Source organism: Enoplosus armatus, chromosome 8, assembly GCF_043641665.1.
Source record: "Enoplosus armatus isolate fEnoArm2 chromosome 8, fEnoArm2.hap1, whole genome shotgun sequence".
Classification (NCBI taxonomy): domain Eukaryota; kingdom Metazoa; phylum Chordata; class Actinopteri; order Centrarchiformes; family Enoplosidae; genus Enoplosus; species Enoplosus armatus.
The window spans coordinates 24,071,323-24,096,962 of NC_092187.1; the positions used below are offsets into that span (position 1 = coordinate 24,071,323).

At 40.9% G+C, this 25,640-nt stretch overlaps 1 protein-coding gene across 1 annotated transcript; it reads right to left on the bottom strand.

Annotated features, from left to right (window-relative positions):
* Positions 1 to 22,015: 22,015 nt before the first annotated feature.
* Positions 22,016 to 24,494, bottom strand: tmem81 (transmembrane protein 81). Its single transcript, XM_070909900.1, has 6 exons — positions 24,282 to 24,494; positions 24,013 to 24,158; positions 23,592 to 23,707; positions 23,262 to 23,455; positions 23,019 to 23,111; positions 22,016 to 22,048 (listed from the first exon to the last, which is right to left on the bottom strand). The coding sequence occupies exons 1-6, from the start codon at positions 24,492 to 24,494 to the stop codon at positions 22,016 to 22,018; spliced, it is 795 nt and encodes a 264-aa protein (XP_070766001.1).
* Between the last annotated feature and the right edge of the window lie 1,146 nt (positions 24,495 to 25,640).

Below are 25,640 nucleotides of genomic sequence, written 5' to 3' on the forward strand. Positions count from 1 at the left end.
TTACACACTTGTTTTTATCTCTGCCTTTATTTAGTGAATATGATGACAGAATTATATTTAATTTAATTCCAAAGTACATCCTCCATTTTATTTGATTCATGTGTTTTGATATAAGGTGCAGTTTCTTTGATAAATGTAAAATGTCTTTGGGCTGTCCTCTCACAAATTACATCATATATCAGAGGAAGCTAAGTTGAGACCAACCAAGTGATGAAAACCTAAAAGAGGAGTGAAAATCTGAAGCGATGTCTTCAGTCCTCTCATGTTGAAATGAAAGTTTAAATTTTCTTTTGGTAGGAGTTTCACACAGCACAGCTTGAGTTCATAAAAAGTAAAAGAATAAAACGTCAGGCAGAAGCGTCCATAAAGTCGGAGTGGAAAGAAAGTAGATGCTGATTTGGTCTCTGTGTTATTGGATCCATCAGTGTTAATGTTTGGATCTTGAGGGCTTAATATAAAGTAAAATGAAGTTATCTTTGAAATAAAGTACTAGTACAGTAAGATATCAAATATTTTCCATTAAGAAAGGTATTGTGCTAAAGTAGACGTTAAAATGGCACTTTAGGGTAATTAAGCTACTGTGAAGGCTGCTGCTGCACCGTATGCGTGCCTTGATAGCAGCTGATTCATTATAGCTCCTGGGTCCAGTTTCATGGTTTTTACATCACAGCAGTGAGAGCAGCACTTTTGTTTAATGAGATGACATTTATAATATCTGTCTGAGTAGTTCCACAAAAGCACCTGAACGCACCATCAAGGAACACTCCTCTCTCTCATAAAGCATTTGTGAAATATTATATTTCTAATCATATATATATATTTTTAATGGATTTATTTATAAAGCACATGTAACCAGCGTGGTGCTGTACGGGGCGAAAAAGAGAAAAAATACATACGTAACTAAAAAAATAAAGAACGAGTAAGATCAAACAAATCACAGGGAAGACCTCAGAAACAAGAAATAAACACTGAAAACACAAACACATTATGCCAAATGTCTGCAAACTACATCCCACTGCAACGTCAGGCAACAAAAGGCCAGAAGATTCTGCAAAACCCCACGTTACGTTCAATTTATTTGTCATTTCTGTGAGCGCTAATCGCGATTGTTCATGGAGGTCTTTTTCTGCATTTTTTCATCAGTCCAGTTTGCTGATGTCAAGTGGGGGCCAGACCGGAAGAAACCTTACAGCATTTACTCAACACGGTGTCAAGTGTCATCAAGGTCAGACTTGTGATGTCCAGATGTTGCACTGACAGACAGACCCAGACTGTTCCAAAGCCCCCATTAGATTCCCTTCGAGATCACACAAGAAGCGAACCTCTGATGGTTCGCGAAGCAGAGCAAGAGCCTTTTAATTCACAATCCACACACTCAGATCTTTCTGCTAATTGACCCACAATTGATTTTCCGCTGATGGATGAGCAGCTGCTGTGGGCCCAGGCCGAAGGTTTGACATCACACCTACATCATTCAGCGCCCCACTAGCTGGTAGCGGTGTGATTGGTGGGCTTCAAATGAGAATCACTGGCGAAGCATCCATTTGCTGAAATGTGCTGCTCCTCTGATGAAATGCCTCGCTAAAAATAACTTCCTTTTTGTTAGTTTCGCTCCACTGTAACCACAGTATAATTTCTCTACTGATTTTATCACCACTAGAGCCAATGGACCCTCTCAGGTAATGTAACATGCCCTCTGGCGGCCATATTGGATGTCCTCAGCTTGTGGGCAGCAGATTGAATGTGTCAACATGTGGTAATTCAGCTGCTTTTGACTGAGCAGCATCGCACTAAACCACCATGTATGGAGTGAACATTGCTGCACAAGTCGTTGTTGTAAAATTACAGCTCAAGAAGTAGCGTGATGTCGCTAAACCACCACAAAACCTCTTAGGGAGGAGCTTGAGGTGGATGGTTGGGTGTACAAAGTGTAGGACTTTGAATCTAAACACCACAGTTAACATCCAGTGTCCTAATTACAGTGAACTGTGGTTTCTTTTGACCATGACTATGATCATTCTCTAACTTTAACAAAGTGGCGTTAGTTGCCTAAACCTCTAAGCTGTTTTCAGTTATTCTGGCTGATTGGACCTCTGCTCAGGTTGAACTTGGGCGAAGCCATGTTGGGACCAATGATAAAGGTGTAATTTGTAGTTTTGCCTTGGCTAGTAGTCTATTTAAAAGGTTGATGAAACTGCTATAGAAGAGAAGGGAATTGAATCCCAAAATATAATGCGCTGACTGTCCTTGTTATCTTTTTGACAGATTCCTCAAAAGCATCTCAAGGCTCGGATTATTTTAGCCCTTAGATTTACCATGGGACTAAGATCATCAGATTATTTAAATCTTTGAAAAACAAGACACATCTGGTTGGATGATGCAGCCAGGTGATGCATGAGAACATTAGCAGCAATCACTTAAAAACGCATTGCACACGAGAAAAGCTTAAAGAATTTCAAAGAAGTAAAGTTTCTCCTCTTATTGTGACTAATATGAGGCTCAACACAGTGAATGTTTGATCCTCCGTTCTTTAATGTTGGAAGGGCCTGAAAAGTGGAAAGGAGACCTCCCGTCCTCTCTTTTATTCTGTCCCTTTATATCTCTTTCCTCAGTTCTCGTTTTGATTAGGATCCAGGAGCATGTCTTGCACCTGGACCCCTCCGTGGTTTACACTGACGGTAAACATGCCACCGATCAATGTGATCAATATCCTGTTGAGGAATGAGCTCCGGCTGTGAACAAAAGTCAGCCTCCCCATTTAATAAGCTGCAGCTCAATATGCTACTACTCGATAACAGTAGGAATAATACATGTGAATGTTGCTCGGGTGGGGGGCAGATTGTCTCAACAAGTTATGGAAAATGCCAGAAAAAAGAACAACAGGTCATCTGAGGTCTGTGTTTCCCAGCAAATATTAGGTTTCTCCCTTTTCAGGCTATTTCACTTGAACATTGACTGGCTGAGATGTTTAATAATGATGGTGAGAGACTCTTTGCTGTAAGGAGGCGAATCTTGCATTAGAAATTTACATTTTTTTCATATTGTACAAAGTCTTTTTTTAAGTATTTCTCAGAAATACTGAAGATACAAATGTTTCATTGACAAAACTCTTCACATTTGATCTGAACCGCAAGCTTTGTTTCCTCCTATGCTTCACCAACTACTTTTTATTTTCATTTCTTATGCAGTCATCTTAAAAAAAGAGTAGGTGTCAGCCTTTTTTCTTAGTTTTAAGCCAAACCTGAGATTCCACGAGATATTTGACGGCTCATGAGGAAGTTTCTCCTCCCAGGCTTCGGTCAACCTGCCACCACGCTTTGAGACAAGATCAAGAGGTTGGTGATGAATTACTTGTCACCACGGATAGTTTTTCAGTAGTTTAATAGAGAGCTGAAGTGAAACTGGACCTTCTTGGTTCTGTTCTGCAGGTGTGATCCCAGCGACATCTGTAACAGCAGCAGCATGTTGTGCGGCTTCCTTCATATGTTCAGACAAGGACGGTAGCATTTAGCACAGCACAGATTACGACTAGAACATTGGAAAAGATGACTAAGGAAGAGAGCATCGGTGAGTTTTATGAATATGGACAAAACCAACTTACAATGACGTCAGTACCTGCACGTAGTTGTTGTTTAACTTTGTTAAAATCACAAAGGTTTCAGGTTTCTAAGAGCAAATGCTGCAGTGGCCGATTTGTCTGAGAACATAGAGAGGAAACCTAAGGAACACACTTCATTTCCTTTAGAGAGACAAATGAAAGAAATGCTGAATGAGAGATTGCCTTAACGTACAGAAGCTGGTGGAACAGTGCAAACTACGCAGTGCAAACTAACTGTCATGTCTATGTAGGTAGAAACTGCTGCTGTCATTTACTTTCCTAGGTGGAGCAGGTTGGTTGATGTAGGACTGCTTTGACAGTGACAGCTCCCCCTAGTGGGCAATCTGCAGCCTGCTAAACATGAGTGAAACATGAGTAAACATGATGTGAGTTTCTGTGTTTGTGAGTGAGTTATAGTTATATAACTATAACTGTATAAAAATAACAAGGAAAGAGAGACGAGTTGAAACAGAGACAGAGATAAATGGAGAAGGAAATTGGAGCAGGTTGATTAGAGCCAGACAAGGTTAAAGAAACAGTTTCCTTTCATTGATTTCTCTCCCTCTTGACTCACTCTCTGATAAAATCTGAAAACACAAACATGCTGGACTGCACCGACATTGCAAATCAGTGCAGATATAGCAGCTAAATGAAAGACGTTTACAGTGTATTCGCTCATTAATCTTCACTTTAGGTGATACGCTCCTCATCTCTGTGTAAGAAGAGACCATCATTGGTTCTGACGTATTTATAAAACTCTTAATCATTTTATCAAACTTTGTCTCTCACAGGGAGATCTGGAGCTCATCAAGACTGGTTTCAGGTTCCAACAGTAAATACTGGGCTTGGAGAGTCTGCTTCCAGGCGTGCTGCTCCATCAGTTATATTTAACACCATTTATTTCTACACCCATAGTCTAAAGAAGAAAAACATGAGAAATAAGTTTGGTTTAACTCTGAATCCATTCTTTGTTGGATTAACTTCCTTTTGTGGTGGAAATTTATTGTGACGGGTCTTTGGTGACACCAAATCTCCTTAATTAGTGAGTAAGAGTTAGGACACATAGGTTAGTTTAGCGACGTGATTTGTAGATTTTATAGATATATTTTCATCCTAATCAAACTGATTGTTCATAAGACGACAGACTGAACTTGTTCTTCTGACCGTGACTCCCCTATTATGAGGCAGCAGGTGTCTTTACAGAAAAGTGTGTCTTTACTACACTATAAATGTGTGTTTTATTCATCAGAAGATTCATACTATTTACGCTGTTTGAGTTTTCTCTCTCTGTCGAGATAAATACAATAATGTAAGACTCAGATAGTTGATATTTGACACTTTTCCTCCATTTTTCTGGCCTTGTCTCGTGTTTCTCGCTGGACCATGTGTATAATCTGTATGGATGGTATGTCCATCTTATTACCTACATGTAGCTCATATAGCTCTCTCCCCTCAAACGTTGTGAGTTTGAGATATCGTTCTGCTTTGTGTTTCACGCAAAGTTAATCAAGGTTTTGCAGCGGATGACTGATCAACAAAGGCATGGTGAAATACCAATAAATCTCCATTAAACAGAGGTTAGCTAACAGGCTAAAAACCAAAAACTACCAACATTCATCAAATGACCCAACGAAACCCAGTTAAACCTGAAGGACTTTATGGGAACAATCTGAAATTGGTTTCCTTGCGGTCAAATATCAGGGGTCATGCTCAGTTCGGGGGAAAGTTGAAGGAAAAATGTAATCACTCATACTCCTACACTGTTAGATCACTGTGTATTCCAGAATCTGTTTTATGATGAAGTGTTTTAACATTTTTTTGGTCTCCTGCACTTCCCAGAAATGTTTCAACAATTCCCAGAGAACAGAGCTGACCCTTTTCTGTCAGCAAGAAGTGATTACACCCTGAGCTTTAAAATAACTTGCCCCTGTGCCTGCATTGTCTTCAAAGTCATCACAAGATTGGACTCTAAGGGTCAGAGATTCTGACTTGTTAAATCCACATGAATCACTTATACAACACATGTGACCTTGAATTGATATGTTAAACAAACACAGCGGATTATCTTCATGTGGTGTCTGATGAAGGTCAGAGCGACTCAGTTCATTTGGAATCCAGTTAAAACCAAGATAATGAGTAAACACAGCCCCTGAAAGTTCAATTTTCCGTCTTTTCCCTTATTTACCTTTGCCTGTGGTGTGTGTGTGTGTGTGTGTGTGTGGAGGCAATCAATTGTTGACCTTCATGTTCAATACTTCTGTTCTTGCTGCTGTGTTTGCCTACATTAGCACTGGTGTGTTTCTGTAAGAATTTACAAGTTTACCCATAATCCTTTTGTATAATATTTAGAAAGAAATTGGAAAAAATATCAGTCATTTGAGTAAAGACAACGTATGGTCAAATAAATAAGCCTGTATACGAGATAAAATCTCTTCCTAAGGTTGTAATCTTTATCAGTGGAGGCACTGAAGCGTATGTAATGAGCCTGCAGATCAATGAGAACTATTTACAGATCAAGCTGCTTCGTCTTGTGAACATCAGACTTCTATATATTTCGATCCCTCGCTACATATTTTTGTGTTGAATGCCTTTGATGATTAAAATCTTTAATCTGTGACCGCAGTACAGCACCATTTGTTAAAGCTCTGCCACCACACTAAATTTTAAGGGTGCAGCAGTGAGTAGAGCATTACTTGAATAACACTACTTGGATTTTTATTTTATAAAACACTCTGTTATCAAGATTTGCATCACATATGACAAATCTATTAGGAATATCATAACAAGGCTAAGGGTCTATAACCATGACTGTACTTAGCCACAGTAGCTAACATGCTCACAATGACAATGCTAACATGTCGAAGCGTTTATCATATTGAATTTAGTTTAGCTCAATAGCATGCTAGCATTCGCTAATTAGCACAAAAAACCTGAGGCTGATGGGAACGAATCATTAGTTTTGCAAATGCTAAAAAAAAACTAAGTACCGGACAGATTGAAGTTTTGACCTGATGGTGGCGCCAGATGAAAAATCAAAGATCACCAAAGTGTTTACAATTCATCCCAAGGGGGACATGAATGTGTGTTCCAAATTTCATGGCAACCAATTTGGATTGATTGGTTGTCCAAATGTGAACCTCATGGTGGCGCCAGAGGAAAGGTCAGGGGATCTCCAAAGTCATAAGAATACATAATCTGGAAAGTCCACCCAGTAGTAGTAGTAGAGTGTCAACCTGGTGGCGTCAGAGTATAAGTAGGATTCATCCTCTGGGGACTATAAAGGTCAATCCATCTAATAGTTGTTCAGATATTTCAGTCTGAATCAAAGTGGTTGATCTCTCTAGAGTCACATCGCAAGCATGCCTGAAAATGTTTAAGATGTAACAACCGATTTAATATATACATATATGCATTACATATACATATGCAGTGTGTGTTTTAGTCCTGGCACTGCAGAGGGTCTGACAGCAATTTATCACTTAATCTGCAAGTTGTTTGAAGCGCATTTGGATTCAACTTTACACTCCAGTTTACTTTTCCATACTATTTCAAACCTTAACGATTTTGTAACATGAAATATGGCCCATAGTTAATTTTACAGCTTGAACAAAACTGTATGCTCCAAGATGACACAGGTTGGTACGAACAAAACAGATCCATCGATCCATTCATCCTCTGAACTCTCTGGCCTAGAGTTCACTCGTAGCCCACGTACAAGTGTTAATCAAGTGTTTGATTATGGCAAATGGGAAAGCTGGCAGATAGTATCTATTTACAATTCAATGAAATCTTACCAGAGCCATCAATTATCTTAATATTTAAAGACCTATCTGCCTTCAATATTAGAAGTAGGTCTTTTATCATCAATTAACCTGGTGACCCCTGAACATAAATGTACAAGGTGCCTAGCTGTCTCCCTGCCCTTGAAGGTTTAATCATTTGACTTATTGGAATTCTGAATCGATTGTTTTAAGTTATTGTTCACTGAAGGCCATGTCTATTTTATCCTGACAAGTAGCCAAACCACTCAAGTCCATCTGAGCATTTGCATAGTTACTTAAGTTAGTTATTGATTTTACAACCCACAGGCAGGTCAGGGGTCAGCTGCAGGGCTGTTAAGGACTGCCATACTCAAGGACACAATATTTTCTATGCTTCTTGGTGACGCACCACACACCATTTCAGGTGCTTGTGTGTTTTCTTCTTCCCAAGGATAACAGGACAAACATAGACAAGCCGTCTATAGGGGATCTTTGAGATCAGCGTGATGCTTTTCCGAATCGTCGATAGTCATCTGTCTCATATTGGATATAGACTGACAATAAACACTATCACATTATCACCTTTTTAAAGCTAATATAGTGAACGTGTTAGCAAACAGCTGCCTATTTACACATCCGGCAGACATTACATTCACTTTCCTCTCACACATACAGTATACAACATTCATTCACCACAGTCATGTTGTTCTCCATTCCCTAGTTCAACTCATTAAAATTGGTTTTACAAAATGGCTATAAATTCTATTTAATTAACAGCATGGCCACATGACTTACATGGGTATGGTTTAGTTCCCCCTATTTCCCAAAATGCAGTGAGTCAAACTACTATCAATTATGGATAATTGACATTTTAGTTACTCATTTTGAAAATGTTCCCATTATATGAAGAACCTGGTTGGATTTTGCTCCTTTGTTCTCATTACCAAGAGATAGGATGATATGCAGACACAGACAGGAAGAAGTTTCACATAAAGACAAAAAGTAAAAGCTAAAGTAAAAGGAAAAGAAAATGTGCACCTGAAACATTAGAAATAGTAAATACTAAAGGAGAATGAAATGAAATGAGTTAGTCTCCCGTCAGCTTTGTTTTCGCATCACCTGACCTGCACACCTGTTCCCATTTTAATCGTCCGTCCTGCAGTATATATACCGGCCCATTCCCATTCACTCTTTGACAGATTGTGTTAGACTTTGCTTTTGTGATCCCGGCCTTGCCCATTGGACCTTTGCCCCTCTGCCTATTTGCAGTCGTAAAGCTTTAAATCCACATCTCTCACTTTCATCGCGTGGTTGCTTTGCCGAATAGCAGCCTGAATTTGACCTGTTGCTGCCTCATCCCAGACTCATAATTATCAACACACAGCATCAGCCAAAGTTGAGTTCACTCTGTTGGCAACTATTGGCCCAGATGCTATCTGGAGTTGACTCTCAGCCCCTAATTGGTCCAAGTCCACTTCCCCCAAGAGCTAGTCAAATCTGGCAGCCATGCATGGGCCGGAGCCAGCTGACATTTAGTGCAGCCGAATGGGCCGTCTCAACTGGCTACATGTGGTCCCATTGATCCATCTCTGAACAGATAAATGTGACTCCACAAAATGCAGCTTGGAGGAAAATGGCTTCTCAGTTCTACTGGCTCAAAGGACGACATCTCGAAAGCATTTCTATCATTTGAAAAACAGTTCAGCCTCGTCAAAAAGTCCTATCCATCAAGATGAACTCCAACCACAGCATGAAACCTTCACCTTACAATTCAATGCTAAAGGTATAATTACAGCTGTCACCGGTGATTCTGTCTCAGTGAAAATCAATGATGCCAGTGTTTATCGGCTTGAAATGGACCCTAGAATAGAAAAGAATAGTCAGCGAGCTAACATAGGCTGTTTTATTCATTTGTGGAGATGGTGAGATAGATGATGCCTTGAAAATCAGGAAATATTAAAGTACACATTTTAAAAATATTCAACATAACATAAATCATGGGTGTATGGTTGGACTCGTGATTGCAGGGAATTTTCCATTATCAAATCATTTTATTTGGCCTCTGATTAGATGAATGTTTGTCAACCAAGAACCACTAACTGAACTAATCTTTTGTTTTTAGTTGATCTGGTTTATCAGTGGAAAAGTAGTGTTTCACTGCAGCAAGGTGAGAGGTTAAACCACTGGAGGTCAGCAAAAACAATAGTTACTCTTCAAAATAGAATTGAAATGTAGATTAAAAACAGAGTTGGATCTGTAATTTTAGAATTTCCAGGCTACACAAACCAAACAGATAAACAAAGTATTGAACTAATTAAAACTTGAAAAACCAAATAATGGCGCTATATGAAAAGTCAAGGGATCGCCAAAGTCATTAGGTTCCATCTGCTGCGGAACATGAATCTCTGAACCAAACGTCATGTAATCTGCCCAATAGTTGAGATATTTCAGTCTGGACCAAAGTGGTGGACAGGCTGACCAACAATGCCATCCCTTGAAAACTTTTTGTTTTAATGTGACACCGTCTTCGCTGATCTGATATTTAAAGGGATGCTGTTCCAGAGTGTTGCAGCTAAAACAGTCTGATCTGATTTGTTCTGAGTCTGGACAGCTGAAATTTTCAGCGGCGTTTGTTTGCCAGTTGTCTTGGTGCAGAATAGGTGGTTAAAAGGTATCCAGATGAAATAGAGCAATTTAACATCTATCTTTAAACAATTTGATTTGGACGGGCGATGACTCAGATTATCTCTGTCTTCTGGCCCCTGGGAGAATTTTTCACTTGAGAAGATTACCTTAATTAAGTCACGCTTAATACTGGATTTTACAAATCAGCCCCGTAGGCACAAGATCTGATTTTGCAGAAGTTTGTTTGAAGTTGCAGATTCTCCTGTGCTCCAAGTGTTATTCTCTTCGTTACCTATATTTTCCATTGGTAAATACTGCTTAGACATGAAAAATAACTGCTCATTTATATGCTAAAAGTTTGTGCCGACTCGACTGGCCACTTGTGGTCCCACGGATCCATCTCTGAACTGACAAATGTGACAAAATGTTGTTCTGTGTCTTCACAAAATGCAGCTGCTTGGAGGAAAATGCCTTCTCAGTTCTGTTGCTTAAAGGATTACAACTCGAAAGCTGTCATTTGCAAAACAATTCAGCCTCCTCAAAATGTTCTGTCCATCAAAACAGACCTCAATCTGTCAGAGATGGCCCTCTACGGCCCTCTACTCACAAACACTTGTCAGTGAAAATCTATTAAAGCTGAGCGTGGACAGTTCATCTGTCTGCCACACTATGGTTTGAACATTACAGCATGAAAATTAAAACTGAGATAAATTGCAAAAGTGAAAGAGGGTCAACAGAACAAGTGGCTCCATTTCAATTCAGTAATTGTCCTTTTCAGAGCTGCTATCACGGGTCGAGGTGAACTCCAACCACAGCATGAAACCTCCACCCTACAATTCAGTGCTGGGTGAAGTCATCAGTGGTCCTGTCTCTGTGAAAGACGGTGATGATCCTGAGCTTTAAATGGTGTTTGAGATCTGTTTCAACAAGCAAAGAAAGTAAATATATAGAGAAAACATAAAAACAGTAATACCCAAATTTTGACTTTTCTTATGTGTCACAACCTCTTTGTGTCCTTCATCCCACTTGTTTCCGTCCTTTTCCTTCCCCTATTTCTTTACTTCTTTCCCGTCCTCATTTTCCACATTGCGCTCCTCCTTCACTTCATTTCTCTCTTCACTCAACTGAAAGTGTAAGATGACCCAAACCTGGTGATTAAACGGTTTTCAGAAATCTGTACAACTAAGGGTTCTGCACAGAAGCAAATCATTTGGTGTTTAAAGCAGCTGACGTAGTTTCTGCTTTCAGCTGAAATGGGTGTGAAATGCCTTCTATGTGCGATCAATTTCTCCTGTGTGCATGTGTAAGAAGTAATGAATAATCCAAAAATCAATGGACCTGTGGTGGAGACTTGTTTTTCCCTTTTTTTCTGGCCATTCAGTATTCCTTATCGTAATCTTCTCTCTGATCTATCTCGGCCTCTCTAATAATAATAATAGCTATCACAGGACTTGAGATGTATTTTTAAGACATTACATATTGCAGACGTGTTGCCGGACACAGCTCAGTAGTGAGATTTAGAATATTTATCAGTGCTTGGGTATTGCATGGGGAGAGTCATGGATGGATGGTGCAAAAAAAAAAAAACATATCGCACACTTTAAAGGGAGCACGCATATCATTAATGCAAATGTGTCACAGGACATTGTAAAGACAGCATATGCTACAAATACTGTCCCGCCTCTGGTAGCCAGCTGGTCCAAACTGCACTGCATGCCAGAAAGGTCGCCCTGTCTCTATGAAATCACCCTAAATCCCACAAGTATTGTTCAGTAAACCAACTGGTGAACCAACCTCTGACCAGACAGAATCGCCCTGCATCCCAGAAACATTTACCTTCCACATGATATCAAACAAAATGTGTGTAAGGATCAGAAGTATTGATCCTTCCAAAATCTGCCCAGAACTGAACTATCCCTTTATCCTGAGATCTTTGCAAAAGACCTTTGGCAGACGGTCTTAACCTCGTCAGAGAGGATGATAATGATCTGATGTTAAATTGCCACATCTTTCCTCAATGCCTGAAGAATTCATGTGATACTGAACACTGGCTCTTCAAAGAGCCACATATCCATCAGAGGTTCCGTTAGATCACACTGAACAGAACTTTTAATGACTTTAAGGGCGTCCTGTAGAGCGAGGACTGTGAATAATGCATCAAACTTATGTGACACAAATCAGTTCCTGAAAGACTGAACTTCGGCTCTAAAGAGATGAAGGTTCCAAAGTTTAAAGAGGAACTCCACACTGCTGTACACATAATCATAGATTATTGTAGAAATATGATGTTAATACGGGTAATATTTCCCAATTTTCCCAATGGGTGACGGTGGCTACGTCCACTTCTTTTATACAGTCGATGGTATGTAGAGCGCAGAGCTCGCCTAACAAGAATCTGTTGGATGGAAGAACACTCACATAAACAGAAAAAAAGGTTAATGAATGACATTTTCTGCTATACATGCATGAGTACACACACAAAAACACTCCCACTCACAATCATCAAAGGTTGTTGTTGTCTTTATTAGCTGCAGACCTTGATATTCAAATGCTGAAGTGTGTGAGGCCCTACAGTCGAGTCTGCACTGATGGTAAAACACTCCACAAAGCTCTTGAACTTGAAGCCAGAGGATGGAAAGAGAGAGTGAGAAAAAGTAAAAGATGGAACGAGCCTTTACTTCTTTATTTAATCCTTATTTTCTTCAGGTTTTTATAGGCCTCTTTTTATTCCTTCACTTGCTCCCCACCTTCCCTCCATGCACCCATAAAGGGATTTTAGCCGGGCCAGTGTTGTGACTCTAGGAATGGTAATCAGTCAGCTGTCAGTCCGCCACTCTGGTCCTATTTGTCGAGATATTTACCACCATCAGGTCAAACTTTGTCCAATACTTTTTGTACGTTTATGACCACAAACCTGCCAAACTACTGACATTCCCATCAGTTTAATGTTGTCTTTAGTGCTCATTTAGTTAGCATGCTAACACACTTTTTCCAGTGAGGCAATGCATCACACTGACAGCGTAATGTGCCCTCATTTTCCTCTCCTTTTGTGTTCGTGAATGAGAACAGAGAATTGTCCCAAAGCACCTCTCAATATGTCTGTAAGTGCTTCTCTATGATATTAAATATACATGGCTAAATAAGCAACTTTCAAGAAGACCTGACCAGCTTCTAAGGGACACTACTATCTCAAAACCAAAAATGCCAAGCAGTGTTTGACTTCAAGCTAGATTTGTGTATTTATTTTAGCATTTCTGCTGTGGCTCCAGAAATCATAACAAAAAAAAAGAAATCTCTTGATGTCGTGTGCTCCCCATCGAGGTAGTGTCACATTTCTGGCTGACGGTCAAACATCTGGGGTTTCCAGATTTTCATTTCAGCTTTGCACACGGGAGAATTGCTCGCCATACTTTAAAGTTTCCACTCCACTGAGCGACTTCTTGCCTCCTAACACACCACTGAGACTTGAAAAAGCAAGTTATAAATAAATGCAGGGGTCTCCGCGAAGCTTGATTAGCCCTTTCTAACTCTAGTTTACTTCTTTATTACAAGCAGCATTAAATAAATTGTTGTGGGGAAAGACAACTGAGTCTGCTGTTGTTTTGCAACCATTAAAAAGTTCATTTGAGCTCTCCTAGTTGGGTGTGTGCTGCAAAGAAGCTCCCCAGGGGACGCTCAGCTGTTGTGGAAGTCAGAGTGGACAATTAAAGAGTAACAGATAATTCAGGCTGTCAGCTAATAAAAAATGAGGATAAAGACAATCTGTAAGAAAAAGCACTGATGCATGATAAATAAGGCCAATAAAACGTAATCGGATAAAGAGCAGGTTGTTGTTGTTTGTGGTGTTTCATGCAACCATCATGTCCAGGTCAGACAGAGAGTAGAGGTTTGATTTCACAGCCCGCAAAAACATCATGTGGACGGAGAAACAGCGTTGTGAAAACATCCACAGTCATCCACAGCTGCTACCTGCATCATTTTTTTCAGAATTTCTCCCTCAGTGGGGTTGATTTTGCACTTTGCCTCCTCTTTCATGTTGCCGGCTGTCAAACACAGAAAAAAAAAAACAGAAAGAGGAGAGTAGAGAAAAGGCTGGAAACGGTGCCTGCTGTTGTTATCATAGTACTAAAACATAATTTGAAAAATGACAGTTTGGGTAATGCTGGAATACTTCGCCCTGTTTTTCCATCTTTGAAAACTAAAATGATACGGTGCGCTGAGGGTGGGTGCATGCAGCGGTGTCTGTGTGAGTGAAGATGGCAGAGGGGTTCCTAATGGACATGCTGCTGCACAGGAAATGACAGGAGATGATGGACAGTTAGGGGAGTGTAAGAAGAATGAAAAAAGAAAACAGGAGGCAGAGAGGGGGAAAAAAGCAGCAGGAGCCGATCCCAGCCGACACTGGGGTGAGAGGCGGGGTACACCGTGGCCATGTTGCCAGGGTGTACACAGAGACAGACAACCATCCACACTCATATTCAGTGAACAGTCATTTAGTGATGAAATGAAATGTTTGACCGCTGCAGCTGCATCAATGAAAATCAAGTAATCTAACCAATTACGGTCCAAATGTCTGAAAGTGTTTTATGCTTTTATCATTTTATCGAGGATGCTGGGTAGATGGGTATCCCCGCATAGATTTCACAACAACCAGTGGAGAAGGCAGAGGTTATAAACCAGACTCACAACCTTCATGACTTTCATTTTGCAGCTCGCACTAGAGACTTCGGTGCATTAACATTAAGGAACCAGCTGAATGTCATTCCCTCCCTTATTATCATGCGAGAACCTCACGCATCTGGTGCGCACGACCACAAATAAACGAAGCTCAGCGTAATCAGGAAGGCGATCTTTACCTCATTCATTTCAGCTTCTCACACGTGAGATTTAAACACATAATGATGCCAAATGTGAAGCCTGAGGTGAGCCAGGAACTGTAAAAGTTGGACATCTAAGAGTGAATGAAATGAGGCTTTGCACATCGCTATAATCACAGATCATTTGTCTTGCACAGTTGGTGCATCAGCCTGCTCTTAAATTTCATGATCTGTATTGAGTTCATTACAAGTGTGTTCGTGATCAGACTGTGAAAAAAAAACTGACCCTGCAGGAAACCTCCAGCGTGGCAGGTCAGAACACTACAGCGTGCATGATGATGCTCTAATTGGAAACACTGAGTTAATGCACATGTGTTCTACTCAATCAGATAACACATGCCTGTATGGATTAAGTGGATATTACGACAGCTGCTCTTGAACACCACATCAAAAGATATCGTGATTAAGGAGACGAGACAACAGGCTCTCCACTGAAAGAAATTATGCTAATAAGTCATTACTCTGCAATTCTCCCGACATATTCACTGTTCAGCTCTCTTTCTTAATTACCCTTTGCCGGATAAAGGCAGGGACTGACAAAGACAAAGGAAGGTAAACAGCAGGAAAACAGGAAAGGGATAAATCAAAAGAGAAGGAGAAAATATAGCCGCGAGCAGCAACGATCGGGGTCCAGGCAGATTTGCGAGCATTTGGATGCTTGTTTTTGCTATTTCAATACAAATTGACAGGTTTGTATAATTGAAACGGATTGAAGTATCGAACTTTTCTTTAACAACTTAGGATCAGGAGATGATCCTGACTAAGTTATGGCACGATTGACTCAGCGGTTTCTGACGAGATGTCGAAAATAGGATTTTGAGAAAACTGAGAAAATCATTTTAGAGCGGAAGACCAGATGCAGACGACGAGCCGATTTTTAGACAATTACAGCGTCACCTTGATATCAGTGAGTGTCATTGCATGTGCCTGAGTAGTGGGTGGAATTTGCAACCCATCTGCCAAGTATGGTGTTTTTAGGTCTTACTGTTTCTGCTGCACAAACAGCTGATCCAACCAACTGTGGTCCTCTGGTGATGAGGACAAATATGCCCCGTGACATACTGTCAGTTCAGGAGGGAAATAAGCAATACATTCTTAACGAAGGTGTTTTGGTACAAATGAGTCCCAGTAGTTTGACGGACAGAGGAAGAAGACAGTAAGTCCAGCAAACCATAAAATGTCTGCTGGCGTAATGCTGCACACACACACACACACACACACACACACACACACACACACATTCATGCGGTCAGCTCTCACCAGTAACTCCAATATAAAAATGTCAGACCTCAAGTGAAATAAATTTAATGCACTCTGTCGTCACTGCAGAACACACACACACACACACTCACACACACACACACACACACACACACACACACACACACTCACACACACACACACACACACACACACACACACACACACACACACACACTCACACACACACACACACACACACTCACGCAGACTCCCCCTTGTGACTGTCTCCAATTACTGAGCAGGTGCACCTGAGCAGGTCTTTTAGAAAAGGTCATCCATCATGTCGTGTGTGTGTGTGTGTGTGTGTGTGTGTGTGTGTGTGTGTGTGTGTGTGTGTGTGTGTGTGTGTGTTTTGTGTACCCACCATGCCCTCAATTTCAGCACCAATCGTCTATCGTATTTCCTTTTAATTTACCTCAAAGTCGAGCAAATACTTGCGATAGTTACTCAGCTGCTTGGTTTGTCTGTTTGCATAACATGCTCATGCGTACACGTACACACACACACACACACACACACAATCTGAGGAGGGTACATGCTTTAACGCTCAGTCGCATCCAATATGTCAATTTCTGCCCCAGTGGTCAACGGATAAACATGGAGCCTGGTGGGTTGAAGTGATACACCACCACAAATCTTTGCAGTGCCCCTCTGCACTCTCAGAACTAACAACAAACTATTATTTTCAGCACTAATTAATCTGTTGAATGATGGTGATTTTCTCCATCACCCGCCTTGAAACTCTGAAACTCAACTGAAAATATTTGTTGATATTCTGGCAATTCTTTTAAGACATTTTTTCATGCACTTAAAAGTGTGTTTTGGTAACCTGTCCGTCTCATCCGTTTGTTTCCGCTGCTACCATCAGGAAAGCATTATCCCAGCATTAAGGCGCACACCACTTGTTTTAAAGACAGCTTGTCAATAGTCTGCAGGGCTCAGGGACACGAAACCACAAACCTTGTGTGCTTTCTGTTATTTATTCAAGACTATTTATTTCATTTCATTCATTTTTATCACTGTTTTCACTGTGTGTGTGTGTGTGTGTTTGTACTGTACGGAGATGAGAGCATAAGACTGTATACTGTGCACACGTTGACTGGGGAGAAGTTATAACTAGCTAGTCGTTATAGCTAACTAATAGTCTTGGCCCTTTAGAAGCTGCATTCACCTCTAATTCCTAAACTGTCACCTTTTTTTGCTTTGCATATTTGCCCGCTCTACACGATGTGGCAGAAGTGGCGTACTGCACACTGACGGTACAACTTACATCTCAGGGACTCAGATCACAAGCATCTCAGAAAAAAGATGCGATGTATTATTACAAAAAGAGAACCAGCTGACTCTGTTTAGAAAGAAGTAACGCGGCCTGTTTGGCCAACATTGTGAGTAAAGTCTAAGATGTTATATTTTCAAATCTCTTGAATGGTGGTTTCTGAATCCCAGAGACACAAACCTGCCAGACATTTCCTGACATTTAAGGTGAACAGCTTTGTCTGATCTCACAGACTTGAATGAAGAGTAATCCCACAAAACACACCAGCAAGCGTGAGCGACCAGAGAGAGACAGACAGGAACAAACTTCGACAGGCGACACAAAGGTGAGATTTATGCTTTCTTTTAACAGTTTTTACCCAGTTAGGGTCCACCCCGGGTGCAAATAGCAATGTTGGCTACAGACACCTGGGTGCTTGTCAGTTGTCAGTAGCCAACAATGCTAATAGCATCTGCTTTATTAAAATGTCTCCCCTGACACCTGCCAGCTCTGTATAAATGCCAGTTTACGTTGTGCAATCTGCTCTGGATCACAGGTGACGCCCTCTGTGGGTTTTCCGTTCTGGTGAGCACGTTTCGACACCTCAGGGATGTTTTAAAAAACCGTGCACTCACACACAGAAGAGCAGGAGTGTTTCAAAGAAAGGTCAATGCTGCTTTGGCAGTGGGAACGCTAGAGAGGAGGCCTGCAGCAAAACAAACAATGGATGAGCTGCAGCAGAGAAAGGTTAAGAGCCTACGAACAAAGAGGTGATTTATTTCATTTTCATTTCTTTTTTAAGTTAAAATTTTCAGGTATTTTGTGGAAGCTTGTGGGCTTATAGCTCATCTGCTTTATATATATCTTTGAGCACTCACTGTGTTTCGATGTAATATTGTTTTAGTGATACTGACCCCTCTGTTTTTTTGTTGAAATAGCTTACAGTAAGTTATGTTCAGCGCCAAAGCAGGAAGTAGAGTGGCACTTTTATACCGCCATGAACAGATCTTGAGTGGTCCTTTGCTTTTTGGTAAAATAAGATATTTCACTGTGTGATGACCAATCCAACATGCTTCATTGTCAGATATTTTCTGGCTGATGAGGAGACAGGTTTATACATGCACTACAGTGTGAGAGTCGCCTGCGGACTCTCGCCTTTCAAAACCTGGTCCACCGAATTCTCCATATTAAATATATTCAGGGTCCTCAGAAGATACTCACAAACCAGATGCTGTTGAACTAAGCATATTGTGTTTTGAAATGTATTATTAATCTCTTTTTGCACAGTTTTCCAGGTTAGGTGACAGGAAACAGGAGAAAGGAGATATTACTTTATTATATTACTTTATTATTATTATTATTATTATTACTACATTATTTTATACAAAAGCAATGCCCTCATACTTAGTTTAACTGCAGCCTTGCTTATCTACGGCTGGGCTCATGCTAAGAGTCCTGCAATAACAATGTTAGAAATGAAAGTAAGCGTCTGGAACATTTTCTTACTCGCCTCGAGACATTTCGATGACAGATCGTTAAGAGCAGCGCCTTGTCTTGTTCTCTGTAATTTAGTGTCCTCTACCATTACTGGGTGTTCTCTTGTCACGCCACGTCTCTGTACGTACTGTATTTAGCACATGCTGCCTCGACAGACAGAACATCGTTTGTTGCACCGTTTGACTGGAGTCCACAGAGGACAGAAAGAGAGATCGAAAAATTACTTTGTGCAAAAAGCTCTACGCCCCAGGCTTGAATAAATGATCATTTAAGCAGCTCAACCTGATGAAAGCCATTTGCGGGTTTTTTTATCCACTCTTTCCTTTCAGGTTCATAACTTGGGAACCATTTAACGTCCATAAATGAGATTCATATAATAAAAATCAGCACGACTTGGTCTTTCAAAACATGCTGGAGGCTTTGTTCTGCAACATCGATTTAAAACTTTTCAGTGCCATCTTCAAACTGCAGTCCCTGCACTTGACAGGCTATAATATCCATATTTATTGGCACTAGAGGGGAAATTCGATTGTTGCATACGGACCAGTATCACCCAGTCAGGCTGCAACTGCACAACATGACGCAGCTGCAAAATAAACTCTACCAAGTCTCCACAATCCTCTGAATCCTCATTTGTTTTCATAATGTCCCGACTTGAGATCCATATTTTTGCATGTAAGCTCCAACATTAATCAGCTGTACCATCATATAGACAATGACAGCTGGAGACGTGATTATGAGCTTTGTGATTAAGAGTTTTTAACTTTCAGTAGAAACAATGAATGGCAAGGACACAGTCAGTTTGCATGAAGAGCGGGGCGTGCCATTCATTCAGGAAGAGAGGAAGACAAGGAGACCCTTGTGGGTCCGGGCAGGTCCCATCACGCTTCATCCAACCTGAGAACAATTGAATGAGTGAGACGAGGCGAGATGGAAGTGTGAGCTAATGACACAGTGAGTGAGGGAGAATCTGTGGGAAAGAGTTAGTGTGAGAGTCCAATCAACCCAGTGACAGTGAGCGATAGTGACAGTGACACTGAGTGAGGAGGACTGAGTGTGAATTACTGCGAAGAGATCTCATATAGTGGTGAGAGGCAGAGGGATCAGAAGAGATGAGCAGCGACAGAGAGGCAGAAACTGTGTGTCACCCTCAGTGTGTGTGTGTGTGTTTAAAGGTAAAATAAAGAGGGAAAGGTGTGGTGAGTTTCTTATCCAGGTCCAGGTCAAGTCCGGTCGCCCAGGGGGGCCTAGGATCTCACTGTACCACCACTAAGAGTCTTAAATTGTGTCCTGAATGGTGTTAATAGTTCCCAACAAAGAGCTTCCTCTCAAGACCTCTTCCCAAAGCCAACTGAGAGCAACTCCGAAGCTAAGAGAAGAGGCGTGGATGAGCCTGTTGCTATGGATGAGATCGTGGTTCATTGATGAACTCAATCGCTATCACAGCGTCCCAAATCCCCACTACACAATAATTCATAGTATTCTGCAGTAGCAGTTAGCAAACAAACAAATCAACATGCTTTTTAGTTTTTATAACACGTGTGACGTCCATCAAACTGCGACTGTTTATTTCTAATAATGAGATCTTTGTGGAGCTGTTTCACCACCGCCAGCTGTGAGCATTTTCTTTGTGCATTGCATTGTGGGAGAATAGTATCCAACAACGGCACAAATAAAATATTAATCAATATACAAGACTGGAAAACATGAATTAGATTAAATTAAAATGGATATTCAATGTTCATTCTTTGATGATTCCTTCTATATGTAGTGCCGTTTCTGCCTGGTTATCCAGCGATGGACGTGATTATTCACTTCTTTTGACCTCTAGTGCTGTAAAGTAGCATGAAAGTAAAGTAAAAGTACCTCAAACTTATACTTAACCACAGTTCTTGAGTAAGTGTACTCTGGTTATTGGATTGATGGCTGTTGATGGTGAAGAACTGGTGCAGGAGCAGCAAATAAATAATACATGTATAATGTTCAATAGCTGAAAAAATATTCATTGACATTTACTTAACTTTCATTTTCAGTTTAAAAAGACTGAGTGTTTGTTGATCTCATCTCTCCGGGGCACAACATCCAACACCTGAGCTCGTCGTTGTTATTCTCTGGATATCACCCATATATTGATTCAATGGCAACATCACGGTGTAGAGGATAATGTGTTCTGTGATGCTACAGTGGAGCAGTAATTAAATTGTTTGTTGCAGCGAGCGTGAGTGCAGTGCAGTTACATCTGTCACACTGATGTTGTAAATAAGCATCTGGAGGGAAATGACGTTCTTCGGGGTTTAGCGGGTCAAGTTCTGCAAGGAAATGAATGAATTACGGTAAGCATATCATCATAATTGCATTTGCGTTATTTCCCCGGAGTCCCTCGTTTGCCTCTGCTCCTCCCAAAATAACACGAATAAACAGGCTCATCACATCCACCTCACGCTGCCGTTATCTCCTTCCTCTGAGTCTGATGGCGTCAGCATCTGCTAATATTTTGACTTGTCCTAAAATTAGCAGTAGTATCAGTATAAAAAAAATAGCCTAGTTATTATGCAGAGCAGTGTTATACGGTATTATTACTGACGTGGAGTTAATTTGAACTATTTTATTACATAAACAGGTTTCAGCAATGTGCCATGAGTCCTGCAGGCAGCTCTTATGGATGAGATGTGTTTTGTGTCTGGTGTTGTTAGACGGATGACTGACCAGGAGGCTTATAGTTACAGCATTTCATTTCCATGAGACTTTCCTCCCAACAAAAGCAACAGAATCAGTCGTTTCAGGAAATGGGAAACCCACAAGCTTTTATTAATGGATTACCAACATGTGTAACTGCATTATTACCAGATATAAAGGGTACATCAGCCACATTTTTTCCCAAATCTGACAACCCAGAGACGGCTTATAACTGATCTATAAAACGTTAGTAAATGAGAGGTAAGGATCTAAATATACAGAATAACAAAGCTGCTCCCACGTTTCATCCATCCAATAGTTTGTAGGTAATGAACATAAACTCTGCAGAAGATGCATCATCTTTTTGATAAGATCTTTTTCTCTTTTTCCCTCTAAATCAGGTTGACAGCTGTGATAGAGGAAATGATTGCCAAGATGTTCATATTGAACCCGGCGCTGTTCCTCAAACCTTTTTATGAAGCAACACTGTCCTCTCCTGGCACAGAGTTACACAACACCTCATGGACTCAGACTCAGGGCTTGACAGGAGTTTAATTACCAGCCTGACAGCCTGTGGCTTTGAGTCTGTGTGTGGTGTTCATATGTCTGCCTGCCTGCCTGCCTGTCTGCCTGCCTGTCTGCCTGTCTGTCTGTCTGTCTGCGTCACAAGATGCAGTCACGAAACTTTGCAGATGTGTAGTTGAGATCAAAATGAAGGCAGAATTCAAAGATGTTTGGTCCGAGGGCACCGGACGTAGGGGGTAAGAAGAAGGGAAGGGGCCATTGGCTTCCCCTCTTTACACCCCTGGTCCACATTTAAGTCGTGGATCACTGTATCCCAGTATGTGGGAGTACTTAGTATTACTATGTAACATCACATGACAAACTTATTAGCAAGCAGTTGCTTATTTACACAACCGGCAGCAACATCATCATTCATTTGTAGTCGTGTTTGTGTCACCTGATGAAAGTAAGTCCGGTAGCTCCTGAGAGAAATATCTGGCTCTTTAGCTGCTAAATGCTCCACGTTCTTCACCAGTTAGTCTCTGCAGGTCGTGGACAATGGCTTTTTAGAGCTTTTCCACACAAAACAGCTGCCTGTTGCAGCCGAAAACAACGTTATGAGAGTGAACCAAAACAGTAAGTTTGTGGGCCGGACAGAAAAACAATGAGCTGAAATTAAAGGTCTGTAAAGCCGAAGAGAGCTGCAGATTCAGGTGATAATATATATATATATATATATATATATATATATATATTATATATAATGTGTATATGTATATTCATCACAACCCTGAGTGACACCTGTCACATTGTTTTTACATTATTTGAATTGTTATAATAAAAAATATGGATTATAGCCGCTTTAAAAAAAATGACGAAGCCAAAGAAAACTCTTTTTAACATACGTGTTGGTTTATGGAAGCGTCTTCCTGCCATCTCTGAAAAGGGCAAATTGTTTGTGCAAAATGCCTGGTCTCTCTCCTGCTCGCTGTCCAGCAGAGGCCCAGCAGCATCAGTCCAGCCCCGACGCCTGCGAGGCTCAAACTGATCAGCACCTGCTGATGGGTAGGATCATTATTTTGGCTTTACCAAAAATTAACATTTAGTGATTTTTGTTTTTAATCTGGAGGCTAAATCGATAACCAAAATAATCATGAGTGCATCATTGCATCCCCAAACCCATCACCTCCTAAAACAAGCCGTACTGTGTTCAGAAGAGCCATCCTGTGGTCATCCTGGTCTGATATGGTCCGGTTCTGGTGGTTTCCAGGGGAGTCCCACCGGGCCAAAGAGCTTTCATAGTCCAGATTCAGAACCCCGACGGGCAAAACCCGGATCCCCCAGTAAACCCTCTTCACCCTACGGAAGGTGGCGTCCTGCACGACACAGCGATAAGTACCTAGAAATGACATTTAAACATTTTATTTAGTTGAGAATCAGCAACTTCAGCAAGAGTTCGACTGACTTCACATCAGTATCTCCAATCTTTTTCACCTACTGGACAAACCCGTGTGTGTGAGCACAGGTGTGTTTACCTGCGTCCTCCTCCCCGACGGGGTCCAGAACCGCTCGGTCCAGCAGAGGAGCATCCCAGCGAGTGAACAGAGAGTCGTCGGAGCTGATTATTCCTCGGGCGTAACGCCACGACACCCTGAGCCGTAGAAGAAAGCATGAACACTGAACACTGACCCTGAAACGGAAACTCTGCCATCTTTAAATGCAACTTTTTTAACAATTAAAAATCAACTAAAATAAAGGTTGTGTCATCAGTCTGTTGCCTTGTTGGGCTGTTAGCTAATACCGATCAGTTATTCCACCAATGCTGGATTACCAGCTGGCCAGTGGGCTCCTGTCCCCAGGCCTGGACCCCCATGAGGCCTCAAAGGGCCCTGGTTCTCTGGCAATTACTTTGCTGTAATCTGATGAAGTGATGAATCTCCTCTCCTCCATCCTTACCTCCAGGAGAACCTCCCCATCGCCTCCATGACTTCTCCCAGACAGTCGATCTCCACCCTCTGTCCTGAGGTCACGGTCATCGTCCTGAGTCCACACTGCCACGACTCCAGACACTTCACCTTACGGACCCGACACTCCTCCGACACCTTCCATTAAGCCATTTCCACATATTATTGTTATTTAATAATGATAATAGGTGATAATTGTTGTTAAAGTCTTACATTTCTCCATCACTGGTGTTGGATGTTTGAGACGTCTCTCTCTGATACCTCTGCTCCATCGTCCTCCATCGCTGTCTCGCCGTCTTTCAGTAAACACAGAGTTTGCGTTTTCACACCCAGCCCACAGGTGGCGCTGCAGGGGGAGCTGTCAACGATGACCTCCACCGGCACCTTTTCCGCCTCCTCCAGGTCAACCGAGGTCAGAGGATGAAGAATGAGGAGGAGTGCGACAAGGTGAAGCCTGACAGTCACACGTAGCATTTCGATGTTTGACGGTAAATCTGCAGGAAATGAAAAAGGTTTTGTGATTACATCATGTGATGTCATTGTTTTGTATTTGAAGTTTCGTCTCTAAGCAACATGTTGTGTATATTTTCTTGACCTAAATGATTGAAACATACTTCTCAATCCAATATACAGAATGATGTAGCTACCTACACTTAGATGACATTAATCTGGAGGACTGAATGAAACTTAATCACATACTGGACATGTTTTAATCATTTTGTTGTTATTTTGTGATGTGAAACAATTTGTGTTTTTGGGTGTTGGATCAGTCCATGACTGCGTTAACCTGCACAACATACAGTACCTCCTATGATATTTGCTGCCTCGGTGTTCAAAGGTCCAGTTGAAGCTGCTATGGAGGTCAAAGTTAACTCATCCTCTTTATAAAATTCAAACTGAACTGAGGTAAAAAAAAAATGAGCCTGATCTGCTGGATCTGATTATCACGTTTATTTAGAATTGAATGTTGTGTCATGACAACCAGTTACTCTCTACTATATCCTGTAATTCTTTGTCAGAATTAATAAGTATAAAAACAGTATACAGTCACTTGACGTTATTATTAATTTCTTCTTCATGTTGACCAGACCAGTGAAAACCTACTGGTTGCATGTGCACTATGCTGCAGTTTGTAATATGACCACCAGGTGTCAGACAAGCGCCAGAGAGAAACCACAGGCACCAACATACAGGACTGTACTGTAAGTTGATTGTTTAGAAATCAATCAATCAATCAGATTTTATTTTTGAGTGGCAAATCAATACATGTTTTGAATACCTTTAAAAACTAATGATTGTAAAGTTTAGGCCATTATATTGAACAGATATTGGCTTTTTATTATGCATTGAACATTGTTAAATCAGTAGATGTATAGACACATTAATAAAAAAACCTGCATTATTCTGTATTTATACTGTGTACAGATCAGTGGAACTACATTGGACTTCACTGCTCAGACCCTGAATGCTCATGAGTCAATCCTACTTACTTTAATAATTATTTGTGTCCGCATTTGATATACTGTTTGACTCTTTATTTCATAATACAGGTTATAATTATAATGTTTTTATTTGAAGAAATTATTTATTAGCCCAAATGTTTTACGGGAAAGTAGAAAT

What these genes read in the sequence shown, in the direction of transcription:
- tmem81 (XM_070909900.1), bottom strand. Translation starts at nt 24,494, where the DNA reads ATGCTACGTGTGACTGTCAGGCTTCACCTTGTCGCACTCCTCCTCATT. An exon ending in ATGGGGAGGTTCTCCTGGAG is followed by an intron (nt 23,708 to 24,012) that starts GTAAGGATGGAG and finishes TCTACGGCTCAG; the next exon opens with GGTGTCGTGGCGTTACGCCC. An exon ending in GGATGGCTCTTCTGAACACA is followed by an intron (nt 23,112 to 23,261) that starts GTACGGCTTGTT and finishes ACCCATCAGCAG; the next exon opens with GTGCTGATCAGTTTGAGCCT.